At 41.8% G+C, this 20136-nt stretch overlaps 1 protein-coding gene across 2 annotated transcripts in view; it reads right to left on the reverse strand.

The window, feature by feature from the left end:
• Nucleotides 1–19416, reverse strand: part of LOC106612150 (disintegrin and metalloproteinase domain-containing protein 19-like) — a 68612-nt gene extending 49196 nt beyond the window's left edge. Inside the window, exons 1-3 of one of the 2 annotated variants that reach the window (XM_045724170.1) lie at nt 19152–19416; nt 15349–15470; nt 9569–9639 (exon numbers count right to left, since the gene is read on the reverse strand). In XM_045724170.1, coding sequence (XP_045580126.1) covers nt 9569–9639; nt 15349–15470; nt 19152–19380 — 422 coding nt within the window. In that variant the 5' untranslated portion in view covers nt 19381–19416. Of the gene's footprint in view, nt 1–9568; nt 9643–15348; nt 15471–19151 lie in introns of both variants that reach the window. The other variant, XM_045724169.1, reaches the window with a different exon arrangement.
• Between the last annotated feature and the right edge of the window lie 720 nt (nt 19417–20136).

The following is a 20136-nucleotide window of genomic DNA, read 5'->3' on the forward strand; positions in this document are numbered from 1 at the left end:
TAGGGGAGGTTACAGCCTGACACAGTGATGGTCCTAGGGGAGATTACAGCCTGACACAGTGATGGTCCTAAGGGAGGTTACAGCCTGACACAGTGATGGTCCCAGGGGAGGTTACAGCCTGAAACAGTGTTGGGTCTGACTCCAGTTACACTACTGGTGACACTACAGTTACACACACAGACACAACATGGAATTAAGATGGAACAGGAAACAGTTCTCTCTCTTTTTTGCAGAACATTTAGTAGGTTTAAAATGTATTTCTGACAAGTCATAAATAGCTCTCTGAGGTATGCAATGACTAACATGACAAGAGGAACTGACGATGCACTACCCAATTTCGAAATTGCAGCTTGTGCATTTTACTATTACAACTTTCAAGAGTAAGTTGAAAGCCAGACTGAGTTCCTTTTTTGTTGTTGTTGAGTGTATGCACAATGGGTTCTGGGTTCTGGGTTGTGGAGTACAGGCTCCAGACAGATGCTGTGATTGAGAACCAGCTAGTCTGAGAGCCGGGGTAAGACAAAAGACTTGGTTCAGTCACAACCGAAAGACAGAGAGAGATAGAGAGAGGAGGGGGAGAGAAAGAGAAGGAGGAAGAGCGAGAGAGGAGGGGCAAGAAAGAGAGAGAGACTGAGATAGAGAAAGAGGGAGGATTAGGAAAGATGGATAGATGTGGATAGAGGGAGGGGGATTAGGAAAGATGGATAGATGTGGATAGAGAGAGAGGGGGAGAAGGAAAGATGGATAGATGTGGATAGAGAGAGAGGGGGAGAAGGAAAGATGGATAGATGTGGATAGAGAGAGAGGGGGAGAAGGGGAGGGTCAGTGGGTCACATTCTGTCCTGTATCAGATGACATCATCAGGGTCTCTCTCTGTGTGTGTGTGTGTGTGTGTGTGTGTGTGTGTGTGTGTGTGTGTGTGTGTGTGTGTGTGTGTGTGTGTGTGTGTGTCTGACTGTCTCAGCCGGGGGTCAAGCTAAAGTCACACAAGCACATAGATCTGTAGCAGTGAAAGACTAAACATCAACTGAAAGAAAGACAAGCAAACGTACCAAAGTCACAGAGAGAAGAGATGTTTCTAATATATATCAAACATACCAGTCACAGAGAGAAAAGATGTCTCTGTTATGTATCAAACGTACCAGTCACAGAGAGAAAATATGTTTCTGTTATATATCAAACGTATTGGTGCTAACCGTGCGTTATAGGATGCTAGCATGGTAGTTAGCTAGTTAGCTACAGCGTCATAGGACACGGTGCACTAGGTGGGTTTTCACGGAAGAATACTGTACCAAGTTAGCTAGCGGGAATAAACTAATTTTGAGCCTATTCCTGGAAACATTCCTGGAAACATTGAACCACTGTAGTTTACATCAATTTTAATTTCTAGTGATAGCTAGAAAAGTTATATTTTAGTGTTTTAGTGTTTCAGTGAATTGTTAGTGAGGGAGGCTCTGCTCTCTCGCTTCCCCAGTTGTTTAGTTAATTTTTCATGCCAATCTCCTTTGCATTAGCGTAGCCTCTCCTGTAGCCTATCAACTATGTGTCGGTCTATCCCGGTTCTCTCCTCTCTGCACAGGCCATACAAACGCTTCACATCGCGTGGCCGCTGCCACTCTAACCTGGTGGTCCCAGCGCGCACGACCCACGTGGAGTTCCAGGTCTCCGGCAGCCTCTGGAACTGCCGGTCTGCGGCCAACAAGGCAGAGTTCATATCAGCCTATGCTACCCTCCAGTCCCTCGACTTCTTGGCGCTGACGTAAACATGGCTTACCACAGAATACACTGCTACTCCTACTGCTCTCTCCTCGTCTGACCACGTGTTCTCGCACACCCCGAGAGCATCTGGCCAGCGGGGTGGTGGCACTGGAATCCTCATCTCTCCCAAGTGGACATTCTCTCTTTCTCCCCTGACCCATCTGTCTATCGCCTCCTTTGAATTTCATGCTGTCACAATCACTAGCCCATTCAAGCTTAACATCCTTACCATTTATCGCCCTCCAGGTTCCCTTGGAGAGTTCATCAATGAGCTTGACGCCTTGATAAGTTCCTTTCCTGAGGATGGCTCACCCCTCACAGTTCTGGGTGACTTTAACCTCCCTACGTCTACCTTTGACTCATTTCTCTCTGCCTCCTTCTTTCCACTCCTCTCCTCTTTTGACCTCACCCTCTCACCGTCCCCCCCTACTCACAAGGCAGGCAATACGCTTGACCTCATCTTCACTAGATGCTGTTCTTCTACTAATCTCACTGCAACTCCCCTCCAAGTCTCCGACCACTACCTTGTATCCTTTTCCCTCTCGCTCTCCTCCAACACTACTCACTCTGCCCCTACTCAGATGGTATTGCGCCATCGCAACCGTCGCTCTCTCTCTCCTGCTACTCTCTCCTCTTCCATCCTATCATCTCTTCCCTCTGCTCAATTCTTCAACCTATCCCCTGATTCTGCCTCCTCAACCCTCCTCTCCTCCCTTTCTGCGTCCTTTGACTCTCTATGTCCCCTATCCTCCCGACCGGCTCGGTCCTCCCCTCCTGCTCCGTGTCTTGACGACTCATTGCGAGCTCACAGAACAGGGCTCCGGGCAGCCGAGCGGAAATTGAGGAAAACTAGCCTCCCTGCGGACCTGGCATCTTTTCACTCCCTCCTCTCTACATTTTCCTCCTCTGTTTCTGCTGCTAAAGCCACTTTCTACCACTCTAACTTCCAAGCATCTGCCTCTAACCCTAGGAAGCTCTTTGCCACCTTTTCCTCCCTCCTGAATCCTCCTCCCCCTCCCCCTCCTCCTCCCTCTCTGCGGATGACTTCGTCAACCATTTTGAAAAGAAGGTCGACGACATCCGATCCTCGTTTGTTAAGTCAAACGACACCGCTGGTCCTGCTCACACTGCCCTACCCTATGCTTTGACTTCTTTCTCCCCTCTCTCTCCAGATGAAATCTTGCGTCTTGTGACGGCCGGCCGCCCAACAACCTGCCCGCTTGACCCTATCCCCTCCTCTCTTCTCCAGACCATTTCCGGAGACCTTCTCCCTTACCTCACCTCGCTCATCAACTCATCCTTGACCGCTGGCTACGTCCCTTCCGTTTTCAAGAGAGCGAGAGTTGCACCCCTTCTCAAAAAACCTACACTCGATCCCTCTGATGTCAACAACTACAGACCAGTATCCCTTCTTTCTTTTCTCTCCAAAACTCTTGAACGTGCCGTCCTTGGCCAGCTCTCCTGCTATCTCTCTCAGAATGACCTTCTCGATCTAAATCAGTCAGGTTTCAAGGCTGGTCATTCAACTGAGACTGCTCTTCTCTGTGTCACGGAGGCTCTCCGCACTGCTAAAGCTAACTCTCTCTCCTCTGCTCTCATCCTTCTAGACCTATCTGCTGCCTTTGATACTGTGAACTATCAGATCCTCCTCTCCATCCTCTCCGAGTTGGGTATCTCCGGCGCGGCTCACTCTTGGATTGCGTCCTACCTGACAGGTCGCTCCTACCAGGTGGCGTGGCGAGAATCCGTCTCCGCACCACGTGCTCTCACCACTGGTGTCCCCCAGGGCTCAGTTCTAGGCCCTCTCCTATTCTCGCTATACACCAAGTCACTTGGCTCTGTCATATCCTCACATGGTCTCTCCTATCATTGCTACGCAGACGACACACAATTAATCTTCTCCTTTCCCCCTTCTGATAACCAGGTGGCGAATCGCATCTCTGCATGTCTGGCAGACATATCAGTGTGGATGACGGATCACCACCTCAAGCTGAACCTCGGCAAGACGGAGCTGCTCTTCCTCCCGGGGAAGGACTGCCCTTTCCATGATCTCGCCATCACGGTGGACAACTCCATTGTGTCCTCCTCCCAGAGTGCTAAGAGCCTCGGCATGACCCTGGACAACACCCTGTCGTTCTTTGCTAACATCAAGGCGGTGACCCGATCCTGTAGGTTCATGCTATACAACATTCACAGAGTACGACCCTGCCTTACACAGGAAGCAGCACAGGTCCTAATCCAGGCACTTGTCATCTCCCGTCTGGATTACTGCAACTCCTTGTTGGCGGGGCTCCCTGCCTGTGCCACTACACCCCTACAACTCATCCAGATTGCCACAGACCTTCTGGTGTTCAACCTTCCGAAGTTCTCTCACGTCACCCCGCTTCTCCGCACACTCCACTGGCTTCCAGTTGAAGCTCGCATCTGCTACAAGACCATGGTGCTTGCCTACCAAGCTGTGAGGGGAACGGCACCTCCGTACCTTCAGGCTCTGATCAGGCCCTACACCCAAACAAGGGCACTGCGTTCATCCACCTCTGGCCTGCTGGCCCCCCTACCTCTGCGGAAGCACAGTTCCCACTCAGCCCAGTCAAAACTGTTCGCTGCTCTGGCACCCCAATGGTGGAACAAGCTCCCTCACGACGCCAGGACAGCGGAGTCAATCACCACCTTCCGTAGACACCTGAAACCCCACCTCTTTAAGGAATACCTGGGATAGGATATAGTAATCCTTCTAACCCCCGCCCCCCCCCCAAAAAAAAGATATAGATGTACTATTGTAAAGTGGTTGTTCCACTGGGTATCTTAAGGTGAATGCACCAATTTGTAAGTCGCTCTGGATAAGAGCGTCTGCTAAATGACGTAAATGTAAATGTACCAAAGTCACAGAGAGAAGAGATGTCTCTGGTATATATCAAACGTACCAGTCACAGAGAGAAGACCTATCTCTGTCTAGTGTCTGTCTGTCTGGTGTTGTGTCTATCTGGTCTGGTGTCTGTATGGTGTGTGTCTGGTATGGTGTCTATCTGGTGTCTGTCTGGTCTGGTGTCTGTTTGGTGTGGTGTCTATCTGGTGTCTGTCTGGTGTCTATCTGGTCTGGTGTCTGTCTGGTCTGGTGTCTGTCTGGTCTGGTGTCTGTTTGGTGTGGTGTCTATCTGGTGTCTGTCTGGTGTCTATCTGGTCTGGTGTCTGTCTGGTCTGGTGTCTGTTAGTCTGGTGTCTGTCTGTCTGGTGTCTGTCTCTGTGTGTGGTCATCATTCTCTACATCCTGACTCTACAGTGGGGGACTTGTGTTGACCTGAAGCTTAAACTACTCTACTGGGAAAAGGATGAGAGGAGAGGCGAGGAGAGGGGTGGAGAGGGGAGGAGAGGGAGGAGTGGAGATGAGAGGGGAGGAGAGGGAGGAGAGGAGATGAGAGGGGAGGATGGAGGAGTGGGGTGGAGAGGATAGGAGTGGAAAGGAGTGGACAGAGAAGAGTGGTGGACAGAGGACAGGTGTGAACAGAGAAAATGGGTGGACAGAGGAAAGGAGAGGGCTGGACAGAGGAGAGGGCTGGACAGAGGAGAGGGCTGGACAGAGGAAATGGGTGGACAGACGAAAGGAAAGGGCTGGACAGAGGAGAGGGGTGGACAGAGGAGAGGGGTGGACAGAGGAAATGGGTGGACAGATGAAAAGAGAGGGCTGGACAGAGGAGAGGGGTGGACATAGGAGAGGGGTGGACAGAGAAAATGGGTGGACAGAGGAAAGGAGAGGGCTGGACAGAGGAGAGGGGTGGACATAGGAGGGGGGTGGACAGAGGAGAGGGGTGGACAGAGGAGAGGAGAGGGGTGGACAGAGGAGAGGGGTGGACATAGGAGGGGGATGGACAGAGGAGAGGGGTGGACATAGGAGGGGGGTGGACAGAGGAAAGGAGAGGGGTGGACAGAGGAGAGGGGTGGACAGAGGAGAGGAGAGGGGTGGACAGAGGAGTTCTATAGTCAAGGCAGAGGGTTAATGTACTTTAAGAATGGAGTAGGGAGGGAGACGAGGTGCAGGGGGAAACAGGACAATAAACAGATTTGAACACCACATAACTTCCCCCCGCGTCCGACCAAATGTCTCCTCTCATTCCTTAACTCCCCGTCGTTCCTTAACTCCCCCTATCGTTCCTTAACTCCCCGTTGTTCCTTAACTCCCCCTGTCTTTCCTGACCTCTACCCTTTTCCTTCCATGTCTCTCTTTCTCCGTCTCCATCTTTCCATTTTTCTCTCTCTGCTTCTCTCTCTGTCTCTCTCTGAGTCAGCAGCACAGCCCCGCCTGACTCTTAACCAAATCACCGTCTCTGGCCCCACCACAGCCTTTCATTAGACTAAAAGCCCTGCGACACTCACACACACACACACACACACACACACACACACACACACACACACACACACACACACACACACACACACACACACACACACACACACACACACACACACACACACACACACACGCTCACACTCACACACGCAAATTCACAGCAGGTTTATGATTAAGTGATTCAAAGACAAGAGCAAATGAGACAGACTGAAATAGAGGAGAGAGGGAAGGAGCGAGAGAAGGAGCGAGAGAAGGAGAGAGGGGGGAGACATAAGGTGATAGAGAGGGGAAGAGAGAGAGAATGAGAGCAGGAGGGGAAGAGAGAGAGAGAAGGACAGCCGGACAACAGGAAAGGAGATGAAAGGAAAGAATGATCAAGGTAGAAAGAAGGAGATAAAACTTAATCTCCTTTATTCCCTCAACCTGATGATAAACATCCATTGACTGGAGGCTGGTGAGGTCTAGGACTGAGGCAGGGGATAAGGCTGGTGAGGTCTAGGACTGAGGTAGGGGTTAAGGCTGGTGAGGTCTAGGACTGAGGCAGGGGATAAGGCTGGTGAGGTCTAGGACTGAGGCAGGGGATAAGGCTGGTGAGGTCTAGGACTGAGGCAGGGGATAAGGCTGGTGAGGTCTAGGACTGAGGCAGGGGATAAGGCAGGTGAGGTCTAGGACTGAGGCAAGGGATAAGGCTGGTGAGGTCTAGCACTGAGGCAGGGGATAAGGCCGGTGAGGTCTAGGACTGAGGCAGGGGATAAGACTGGTGAGGTCTAGGACTGAGGCAGGGGATAAGGCTGGTGAGGTCTAGGACTGGGGCAGGGGATAAGGCTGGTGAGGTCTAGGACTGAGGCAGGGGATAAGGCTGGTGAGGTCTAGGACTGGGGCAGGGGAAAAGGCTGGTGAGGTCTAGGACTGAGGCAGGGGATAAGGCTGGTGAGGTCTAGGACTGAGGCAGGGGATAAGGCCGGTGAGGTCTAGGTTAGAGGACTGGTGTAGAGGACTGTAGGAGAGGAGAGTTCAGGGACAAGGAAAGAGAGCTGAGGCAAGGAGGACTGGTGTACAGGACTGGGGTAGAGGGCTGGTGTAGAGGACTGTAGGAGAGGAAAGTTCAAGGACAAGGAAAGAGAGAGCTGAGGAAAAGGGGACTGGTGTACAGGACTGGGTAGTGGACTGGGGTAAATGACTCGGGTAGATAACTGGAATAAAAAGGACTAGGGTAGAGGACTGGTGTAAAGGACTGGGTTAAAGAGGACTTGGGTAAAGAGGACTGGGTTAAAGAGGACTGGGGTAAAGAGGACTGTGGTAAGGAGGACTGGGGTAAAGAGGACTGGGGTAAGGAGGACTGGGTTAAAGAGGACTGGGGTAAACCGTACTGGGGTAAAGGACTGGGGTAAAGAGGACTGGGTTAAAGGACTGGGGTAGAAGACTGGGTTAAAAAGGACTGGGGTAAAGAGATCTTTGGGTAGAAGACTGCTGTAGAGGACTGGGGTAGAGGGGTAGAGGACTGGAGTAAAGGACTGGGGTAAAGAGATCTTTTTTAGAGGACTGGGGTAAAGAGGACTGGGGTAGAGGACGGGTGTATAAAGGACTGGGGTAAAGAGATCTTTGGGTAGAGGACTGCTGTAGAGGGCTGGGGTAGAGGGGTAGAGGACTGGGGTAGGTGCTGAGGCAGGGGTACAAGGATGTCGAGCAGTCAGATTACTAAAGGTTCCTCTGAGGATGTTGAGCAGTCAGATTACTAAAGGTTCCTCTGAGGATGCTGAGCAGTCAGATTACTAAAGCACAACCTCAGTAAAATAGTACCTCTCTTATCTCATTTCAAAGAATGTATGCTAATGACATAGACACACAAACACACACACCCTGATGTTAATCACTCCCCCAGCAGTAATGTGACCACCTGCTGGGGATTTCTCCCTGAGGGGAGGGTCAGCCAGACACAGCGGAGTCACCCTCTTTCTCTCTCTCTCTGTGTGTGTGTGTGTGTGTGTGTGTGTGTGTGTGTGTGTGTGTGTGTGTGTGTGTGTGTGTGTGTGTGTGTGTCACCGGTCACCACCATAACTTTATCCTACTCCCCACCCCTCATTTTTAACTGATATTGTCCACTGTCAAAACGGGTTGTCTTTCCATTATGTTTGTTAATAGAAATACATTCCATACCATTCCATGTGTGACATTCCTATCCTAAAGGTGGAAGTCTGCTGCTCCCTGGAAGTTAATGTAACCCCTCGCCCTGTATTGTGGCCATAGGGACTCAGAGTCATTGTGTTGTTAGCCAGATGATCTGAGAGACTGTGACGCGGGGTCAATGTGTTGTTAGACATTACAGCATCAATGTTGACAGAAAAACATCCTTCTTCTAAGTCATTTTCTTTTCCTCTAATCACCAGTATTCATCTGTCCATCACTACTTTCAACAGATGGAGGAGATAGTCACTTCCTGTTTCCCCTCGGGTGACGTCCCTCTATCTTTCTCTACTCCAACCCCGTCTCCCTCCCTCCATCCCTATGTAAAACATATGTTCACTTTGACATCTGTCTAACTAAACTCAAACATATGGGATAGCCTGAAGGATGAGATCTGAGACTCTCTCTGTGTGTGTGCGTGCGTGTGTGTGTGTGGTATAGTACAGTATGTTATGGTATAGTACAGTATGTTATGGTATAGTACAGCATGTTATGGTATAGTACAGTATGTTATGGTATAGTACAGTATGTTATGCTATAGTACAGTATTTTATGGTATAGTACAGTATTTTATGGTATAGAACAGTATGTTATGGAATAGTACAGTATGTTATGGTATAGTACAGTATGTTATGGTATAGTACAGTATGTTATGGTATAGTACAGTATTTTATGGTATAGTACAGTATGCCATGGTATAATACAGTATGTTATGGTATAGTACAGTATGTTATGGTATAGTACAGTATGTTATGGTATAGAACAGTATGTTATGGTATAGTACAGTATGTTATGGTATAGTACAGTATGTTATGGTACAGTACAGTATTTTATGGTATAGTACAGTATGTCATGGTATAATACAGTATGTTATGGTATAGTACAGTATTTTATGGTATAGTACAGTATGTTATGGTATAGTACAGTATGTTATGGTATAGTACAGTATTTTATGGTATAGTACAGTATGTTATGGAATAATACAGTATGTTATGGTATAGTACAGTATTTTATGGTATAGTACAGTATGTTATGGTATAGTACAGTATGTTATGGTATAGTACAGCATGTTATGGTATAGTACAGTATTTTATGGTATAGTACAGTATGTTATGGAATAGTACAGTATGTTATGGAATAATACAGTACGGTATGGTATAGTACAGTATGTTATGGAATAATACAGTAAGGTATGGTATAGTACAGTATTTTATGGTATTGTGCAGTATGTTATGGAATAATACAGTAAGGTATGGTATGGTACAGTAAGGTTCTTACTTATTCCTGTGCAGACGGAGTGTCATCTCCTCTCCCTCAGCTGTGATGAGGACCTCTGCCTCAGACGGGTGCTGCTGGGTGGAAAAGCAGAGAAATAGAATAATATCTCTCTAGCATCATATATATATATCTAACATTATATCTCTCTAACATTATATCTAACATTATATCTCTCTAACATTATATCTCTCTAGCGTTACATCTCTCTAACATTATATCTAACATTATATCTCTCTAACATTATATCTCTCTAACATTATATCTCTCTAACATTATATCTAACATTATATATATCTGACATTATATCACTCTAACATTATATATATCTAACATTATATCTCTCTAACATTATATCTCTCTAACATTATATCTCTCTAGCATTATATCTCTCTAACATTATTTCTCTCTAGCATTATATCTAACATTATATCTCTCTAAAATTATATCTCTCTAGCGTTATATCTAACATTAAATCTCTCTAACATTAAATCTCTCTAACATTATATCTCTCTAACATTATATCTATCTAGCATTATGTCTCTCTAGCATTATATCTAACATTATATCTCCCTAGCATTATATCTCTCTAGCATTATATCTCTCTAACATTATATCTATCTAGCATTATATCTCTCTAGCATTACATCTCTAACATTATATCTATCTAGCATTATATCTCTCTAGCATTATATCTAACATTATATCTATCTAGCATTATATCTCTCTAGCATTATATCTAACATTATACCTATCTAACATTATATCTCTCTAACATTATATCTATCTAGCATTATATCTTACTAGCATTATATCTAACATTATATCTCTCTAGCATTATATCTAACATTATATATATCTAACATTATATCTCTCTAACATTATATCTCTCTAGCATTATATCTAACATTATATCTCTCTAACATTATATCTCTCTAGCATTATATCTCTCTAACATTATATCTAAATTGATATCTCTATAACATTATATCTCTCTAACATTATATCTCTCAAACATTATATCTCTCTAGCATTACATCTCTCTCTAACATTATATCTCTCTCTAACATTATCTCTCTCTCTAAAATGATATCTCTCTAACATTATATCTCTCTAACATTATATCTAGCATTATAACTCTCTAACATTATATATCTTTAACATTATATCTAAAATTATATCTCTATAACCTTATATCTCTCTAACATTATATCTCTCTAACATTATATCTAGCATTATATCTCTCTAACATTATATCTCTCTAGCATTATATCTCTCTCTAACATTATATCTCTCTCTGAAATGATATATCTTTAACATTATATCTCTCTAACATGATATCTAGCATTATAACTCTCTGACATTATATCTCTCTAACATTATATCTAGCATTATATCTCTCTAACATTATATATATCTAACATTATATATCTCTAACATTATATCTCTCTAGCATTATATCTCTCTGACATTATTTCTCTCTAGCATTATATCTAACATTATATCTCTCTAAAAGTATATCTCTCTAGCATTATATCTAACATTAAATCTCTCTAACATTAAATCTCTCTAACATTATATCTATCTAGCATTATGTCTCTCTAGCATTATATCTAACATTATATCTCTCTAGCATTATATCTCTCTAGCATTATATCTCTCTAACATTATATCTATCTAGCATTATATCTCTAACATTATATCTATCTAGCATTATATCTCTCTAGCATTATATCTAACATTATACCTATCTAATATTATATCTCTCTAACATTATATCTATCTAGCATTATATCTCACTAGCATTATATCTAACATTATATCTCTCTAGCATTATATCTAACATTATATATATCTAACATTATATCTCTCTAACATTATATCTCTCTAGCATTATATCTAACATTATATCTCTCTAACATTATATCTATCTAGCATTATGTCTCTCTAGCATTACATCTAAAATTATATCTCTCTAGCATTATATCTCTCTAGCATTATATCTCTCTAACATTATATCTATCTAGCATTATATCTCTCTAGCATTATATCTCTAAAATTATATCTCTCTAGCATTATATCTCTCTAGCATTATATCTCTCTAACATTATATCTATCTAGCATTATATCTCTCTAGCATTATATCTCTAACATTATATCTATCTAGCATTATATCTCTCTAGCATTATATCTAACATTATATCTATCTAGCATTATATCTCTCTAGCATTATATCTCTCCAGCATTATATCTCTAACATTATATCTATCTAGCATTATATCTCTCTAGCATTATATCTAACATTATATCTATCTAGCATTATATCTCTCTAGCATTATATCTAACATTATACCTATCTAACATTATATCTCTCTAACATTATATCTATCTAGCATTATATCTCACTAGCATTATATCTAACATTATATCTCTCTAGCATTATATCTAACATTATATATATCTAACATTATATATATCTAACATTATATCTCTCTAACATTATATCTCTCTAGCATTATATCTAACATTATATCTCTCTAACATTATATCTCTCTAGCATTATATCTCTCTAACATTATATCTAAATTGATATCTCTATAACATTATATCTCTCTAACATTATATCTCTCAAACATTATATCTCTCTAGCATTATATCTCTCTCTAACATTATCTCTCTCTCTAAAATAATATCTCTCTAACATTATATCTCTCTAACATTATATCTAACATTATGTCTCTCTAACATTATATCTAACATTATATCTCTAACATTATATCTAACATTACATCTCTCTAACATTATATCTAACATTATATGTCTATAACATTATATCTCTATAACATTATATCTCTCTGACATTATATCTAACATATCTCTCTAACATTATATTTAACATTATATCTCTCTAACATTATATCTCTCTAACATTATATCTCTTCACCATTATATCTAACATTATATCTCTCTAGCATTATATCTCTCAAACATTATATCTAACATTATATCTAACATTATATCTCTCTAACATTATATCTCTCTAGCATTATATCTAACATTATATCTCTCTAGCATTATATCTAACATTATATCTAACATTATATCTCTCTAGCATTATGTCTAACATTATATCTCTCTAGCATTATATCTCGCTAACATTATATCTAACATTATATCTCTCTAGCATTATCTCTCTAGCATTATATCTCTCTCTAACATTATATCTCTCTAACATTATATCTAACATTATATCTAACATTATATATCTCTCTAAAATTATATCTCTCTAGCATTATATCTCTCTAACATATCTCTCTCTAACATTATATCTCTTCAACAGTATATCTAACATTATATCTCTCTAGCATTATCTCTCTAGCATTATATTTCTCTAACATTATATCTCTCTAATATTATATCTCTCTAGCATTGTTTCTCTAGCATTATATCTCTCTAACATTATATCTATCTAACATTATATCTAACATTATATCTCTCTAACATTTTATATCTCTAGCATCATATCTAACATTATATCTCTCTAACATTATATATCTCCAGCATTATATCTAACATTATATCTCTCTAACATTATATCTTTCTAACATATCTAACATTATGTCTCTCTAACATGATATCTCACCAGAATTATATCCCTCTAACATTATATCTCTCCAGCATTATATCTCTCTATGTCACGTCCTGACCATAGTAAGATGTTATTTTCTATGGTAGAGTAGGTCAGGGCGTGACAGGGGGTGTTTTGTGTTTTTCTATGTTTTGTATATCTATGTTTAGGTTCTAGTTTTTCTATTTCTATGTTGGTTTTTGGGGGGATGATCTCCAATTAGAGGCAGCTGGTCCTCGTTGTCTCTAATTGGAGATCATACTTAAGTAGGGTTTTTTTCCACCTGTGTTTGTGGGTAGTTGTCTTCTGTTTAGTTTTCTGTACCTGACAGAACTGTGCCCTTTCATTTTCTCTTTGTTATTTTTTTCTTTAGTGTTCTGAGTTTAAATAAATATTCATAATGAGCAATCAACACGCTGTGCTTTGGTCCCCTCTCTACGACTCTAGCATTATACAGTGCATTCGGAAAGAATTCAGACTTTTTTTCTCCACATTTTACGTTACAGCCTTATTCTAAAATGGATTAAATAAAATGTTCCACCTCATAAATCTACACACAATACCCCACAATGACAAAGCAAAAACAGGTTTTAAACATTTTTGGCAAATGTATTAAAAATAAAAAACGGAAATATTACATTTACATAAGCATTCAGACCCTTTACTCAGTACTTTGTTGAAGCGCCTTTGGCAACGATTACAGCCTCGAGTCTTCTTGGGTATGATGCTACAAGTTTGGCACAACTGTATTTGGGGAGTTTCTCCCATTCTTCTCTGCAGATCCTCTCAAGCTCTGTCAGGTTAGATGGGGAGCGTCGCTGCACAGCTATTTTCAGTTCTCTCCAGAGATGTTCGATCGGGTTCAAGTCCGGGCTTTGGCTGGGCCACTCAAGGACATTCAGAGACTTGTCCCGAAGCCACTCCTGCTTTGTCTTGGTTGTGTGCTTAGTGTCGTTGTCCTGTTGGAAGGTGAACCTTCGCCCCAGTCTGAGATCCTGAGTGCTCTGGAGCAGGTTTTCATCAAGGATCTCTCTGTACTTTGCTCTTTTCCTCAATCCTGACTAGTCTCCCAGTCCCTGCTGCTGAAAAACAACCCACACCATGATGCTGCCACCACCATGCTTCACTGTAGAGATGGCGCCAGTTTTCCTCCAGACGTGAGGCTTGGAATTCAGGCCAAAGAGTTCAATCTTGGTTTCATCCGACCAGAGAATCTTGTTTCTCATGGTGTGAGAGTCCTTTAGGTGCATTTTGGCAAACTCCAAGTGGGCTGTCATGTGCCTTTTACTGAGGAGTGGCTTCCGTCTGGCCCCTCTAACATAAAGGCCTGATTGGTGAAGTGCTGCAAGATGGTTGTCCTTCTGGAAGGTTATCCCATCTCATCAGAAGAACTCTGGAGCTCTGTCAGATAGACCATCGGGTTCTTGGTCACCTCCCTGACCAAGGCCCTTCTGCCCTGATTGCTCAGTTTGGCCAGGTAGCCAGCTCTAGGAAGAGTCTTGGTGGTTCCAAACTTCTTCCATTTAAGAATGATGGAAGCCATTGTGTTCTTGGGGACCTTCAATGTTGCAGAAATTTGTTGAAACCCTTCCCCAGATCGGTGCCTCTACACAATCCTGTCTCAGAGCTCTACAGACAATTCCTTAGACCTCACGGTTTGGTTTTTGCAGTGACATGCACTGTCAACTGTGGGACCTTATATAGAACGGTTGATGCCTTTCCAAATCATGTCCAATCAATTGAATTTACCACTGGTGGACTCCAATCAAGTTGAAGAAACATCTCAAGGATGATCAATGGAAACAGGATACACTTGTTCCAGTCTCATAGCAATACTTATGTAAATAAGGTATTTGTTCTTTTTTTTTGTTGCAAAATTTTATAAAAACCTGTTTTGATTTTCATTATGGGGTATTGTGTGTAGATTAAGAAGGATTTTTTTAAAATCCACTTTAGAATAAGGCTGTAATGTAACAAAATGTGGAAAAAGTCAAGGGGTCTGAATACTTTTCGAATGTACTCTATATCTCTCTAACATTATATCTAACATGATACCTCTCTAATATGTAACATGTGAAATGTGTTGTGCTATTTTAGAGGACAACCATGTCTCTCTGAGTTAGTAGGTAATGTCAGTGATAAGATAGGATCTCACCTTCTCTCCATGGATGGACCTCCTGTGTCTTGCAGGCTGCAACCAGTGTGGATAGGTAATCTCATAGCTCTCTCTGTGTTCTATTCTGTGGCTGTTCTCCTGAGGGCTCGGTCTCTGCTCCTCTACACAAAGGATTTACAAGCATGTCAACCAAGGGGACAGTAGAAGGTAACAGTTTATTGACAGATTCGTTGGTTGATTGATTTCTCAATTAAACCAGTGCACTTCATTTTCTTAGACAGGTTTGAATATGATGTCTCCTGATAAAATATAATAAAACAAGCTTGTGTAGTCATTGTAAAATCAACTCAAATAAATGTCTGTCACATGCTTCGTAAAACAGCAGGTATAGACCAACAGTGAAATGCTTACTTACCGGCCCTTCCCAACAATGCAGAGAGAAAGACAATAGAGAAATAATAGAAAAATAAAACATAATAATGAATACACAATGAGTAATGGTAACTTGGCTATATGGGTACCAGTACCAAGTCGTTGTGCAGGGGTACGTGGTAACTGAGGTAGATATGAACATATAACTAGGAATTGAGTGACAGATAATTAACAGTAACAGCAGCGTATGTGATGAGTCAAAAAAGTTGGTGCAAAAAGGGTCAATGCAGATAGTCCGGGTAGCTATTTGGTTAAAGATGCAATATGCAGAAATCTTTCCGCCATTTCCTGATTGCTAAAATTCTAATAGTTCGCCTAACTTCAGTTTATGTGACAAAACAAGCAATAGTATAGACAAGTGCAGATAATCATTTACCATCTAAACCACTGTGAAATATATTTTCAATAACCAAATATATTGTATTTTCAGCTGTTTGAAACTAATGTACAAAACCGGAAGTAAAATAGATCAACTGCTTCTTAGACTTGCTTTCAATGGTGGAACAAGCTCCCTCACGACGCCAGGACAGCGGAGTCAATCACCACCTTCCGTAGACACCTGAAACCCCACCTCTTTAAGGAATACCTGGGATAGGATAAAGTAATCCTTCTAACACCCCCCCCAAAAAAAAGATATAGATGTACTATTGTAAAGTGGTTGTTCCACTGGATATCATAAGGTGAATGCACCAATTTGTAAGTCGCTCTGGATAAGAGCGTCTGCTAAATGACGTAAATGTAAATGTAAATGCAAATGACAGTTCTATAACTAACATTTCTATGTAAATTTGGTCAGATCACCCAAAAAGTTACATAATGCAGTTTTAACTAATTAACTAACTATTTAGCAGTCTTGTAGCTTGGGTCTAGAAGCTGTTCCGGGTCCTGTTGGTTCCAGACTTGGTGCATTGGTACCGCTTGCCATGCAGTAGCAGAGAGAACAGTCTATGACTTGGGTGGCTGGAGTCTTTGACCATTTGTAGGGCCTTCCTCTGACACCGCCTACTACAGAGGTTCTGGATGGTGGGGAGCTTGGCCCCACTGATGTTTGCACTACCCTCTGTAGCTTAGTGATGAGCTTGGAGGGCACTTTGGTGTTGAATGCTGAGCTGTAGTCAATGAACAGCATTCTCACATAGGAGCTCCTTTTGTCCAGGTGGGAAAGGGCAGTGTGGAGTGCAATAGAGATTGTGTCATCTGTAGATCTTTTGGGGCGGTATGTGAATTGGAGTGGGTCCAGGGTGTCTGGGATGATGGTGTTGATGTGAGCCATGAACAAACTTTCAAAGCATTTCATGGCTACAGATGTGAGTGCTCGTCATTTAGACAGGTTACCTTGGCACAGGGAATATGGTGGTCTGCTTGAAAGATGTAGATATTACAGACTGGGTCAGGTAGAGGTTTAAAATGTCAGTGAACACACTTGCCAGCTGGTCAGCGCATGCAATGAGTATGCATCCTGGTAATCTGTTTGAATGTTAACCTGTTTAAAGGTCTTACCCACATCTGCTATGTAGAGAATGATCACACAGTCATCCAGAACAGCTAGGGCTCTCATGCAAGGTTCAGTGTTGCTTGCCTTGAAGTAAGCACAGAAGCCATTTAGCTCATCTGGTAGGCTCGCATCACTGGACAGCTCGCGGCTGGATTTCCTTTTGTAATCCATGATCATTTGCAAGCCCTGCCACATCTAATGAGCATCAGAGCCGGTGTAGTAGGATTCTATCTTAGTCCTGTATTGGCGCTTGCCTGTTTGATGGTTTGTCGGAGGGCATAGCGGGACTTCTTATAAGCGTCCATAATAGTGTCACGCTCTTTGAAAGCACCTTTAGCTCAATACGGATGTTGCCTGTAATCCATGGCTTCTGGTTGGGATATGTACGTACGGTCATTGTGGGTACAATGTCGTTGATTAACTTATTAATGAAGCTGGTGACTGATGCGGTAAACTCCTCAATGCCACATATTCCAGTCTGCGCTAGCGAAACAGTCATGTAGCTTATTATTCGCTTCATTAGGACCACTTCCATATTTGGGTGTGTCTATGGTACATCCTGTTAAAATTTTTACTTGTAAGCAGAAATCAGGAGGGTAGAATTATGGTCAGATTTGCCTAATGGAGGGCGATGGGCGAGCTTTGTATGTGTTTTCTGTGTGTGGAGTAAAGGTGATCTAGAGTTATTTCATCTCTAGTTGCATTTGTGACATGCTGGTAGATTTCAGTATTCCTGCATTAAAATCACAGGCCACTAGGTGTACCGCCTCTGGATGACCATTTTCTTGTTTGATTATAGCCCTATAGAATACCACAGTATGAGTCATAATACCCATAGAACCTAGCAACCAAACAAGGAAATGGTTCCAATCATTTTTCACTGTTCATTTTTAGAAACACTTAAAATAAGGGCTGTGTTTTGTGTAGGCTTACCCTGGCGTGAGGTTTTGATAACCGTGTAAATCTCCCTAGGACAAGGTGACTTTTATCAATAGATTTGCTGGTATTTACAATACAAAAATGAAACGCTAATTAGCTGCTAATGTGGCTTTCACAAAGAATTACAAATTCCATGATGATCTGGACGAGACTGCCGAATTGAGGCAAAAATCTCTGGATTAGCTATCTAATGTTATCTAAATTTAGTAATGAAAAAATTGACAACATTTCTTTAAATGGACAATTCTGTGAACTGCCTTGTGCAAGTTTTAAATTGACACAATACCTGTTAGCAAAGGTGTCAGCTAGAGATGACATGCAGGAGCTTGCATGGATTTGTAGTCTTGCATGATGTCTACTTTGATGCTAATTAGCATTTTCTAATCTGAGAGAAAATAGATTTGAATATATTGATATTGATTTATATGGTTATCAAAACACGAAACACAGACCTTATTTTAAGGGTTTCTAAAATTCCTTATGGGAAAAATGAATGGTGGAAAAACGATTGGAACTGTTTCCCTGTTTGACCGCTAGGCTTTATGGGTATTATGACACCTCTACTGTGGGGCTCTATACAGCTGGTGTAGTCTTGGTTTGTGGTGGTAAATAGAAAGCTATGAAAAATATAGATGAAAACTTGCTTGGTACATATTATGGTCTTCAGTTTATCATGAGGTAGCCAACAGGAAGTTCTTTAGATTACTGAATTTAAAACTGACCTCAGTACATTCTTAAAAAATAATTTAGGCTGCAATTTATAGAAAACTTGCTTATGTTATGAATGAATAAGAAAATGGATTCTTTCAAACATTCACAATAGCCGATGAAAGACTAAATAAACCTAGCTATGGACTGAATGAACCAACATTATGCACAGTTCAAAATAAATGATCTGGAAATATTTATCAGCCATCCAGAAAATGTCCATGCATTAACTTACTGATTAGCTATTGTAATGAATGCACAGACTTACCGGCACCATCTACGTGACCAGATACAACAGACCCAACACAGCAGATAACGACTGTCAAATACAGACACAGACTCAGAAGGGAATTTGCAGAACACCAATTAAAGCGGGTTAACCGTTCTCGTGGACTCATGCTAAAATAAAGGGTTAGAATTGAAACACTACAATATAATCGCAAAAAAAAAAAAAAAAATGAATAGGCAAAAGATAAATAATAGCTGTCTGTCGACATATCCTATGAAGCAGATAAATGTGTAGGCAACAATAGCACTGTATCGCTGTGTCTGCTTCGGATGCTTCCACAGAAGGAGAGCGCCTCTCTGTTTCCAGTTCTTCCTTTCATTTTCAGCCCCTCCCCTTTACCCTACAACTGGGCACCCGGACAATCGATTTCTGTGATTTTGAAAACGTTTGAAGACTAGAGATTGTTTTATCAGAGCCCTAACACTTACGCGTATAAAATAATACATTCTATTCTATTTTTGTAAAAAAATCCTACAGTATGTAATATGATAGGTGAATGTGAATTTCGGAAATACAGAATGTCTCATGGCAATAGTCTACAGTAAAACATATCTACTAAAGATGAATTATGTTATACAGCTCAGGCTCTGTACTAAAGACATAATATTTCCTATATAGTGCACGGCAGTGTTGTGTTCGAGACCACAGAAAGCGAGACCGATTCAAGACACGGACCGGAGGGAATCTAGTCCAAGACCGAGACCGGAGTGGGGGATGAGAGGTCCGAGAACAAGTCAAGACCGAGACCAGAAAAATGCGAGGGTAATTCAAGACCATGACTGTACTTTTATCAAATCGTCACCATAATAAGAGTTCAAAATGTCCAATATTTCTGTGTTCATATTTCAGGACAACATATGGATTTTTAGGCATTCAGAATGGTGAAAGAAATACATGCTGAGGGCAAATAGAGCCACTCTACACATTATTACTAACCCAAACACAGTGGGGAACAATGGGGAGC

This window comes from Salmo salar, chromosome ssa09 (genome assembly GCF_905237065.1).
Source record: "Salmo salar chromosome ssa09, Ssal_v3.1, whole genome shotgun sequence".
NCBI lineage: Eukaryota > Metazoa > Chordata > Actinopteri > Salmoniformes > Salmonidae > Salmo > Salmo salar.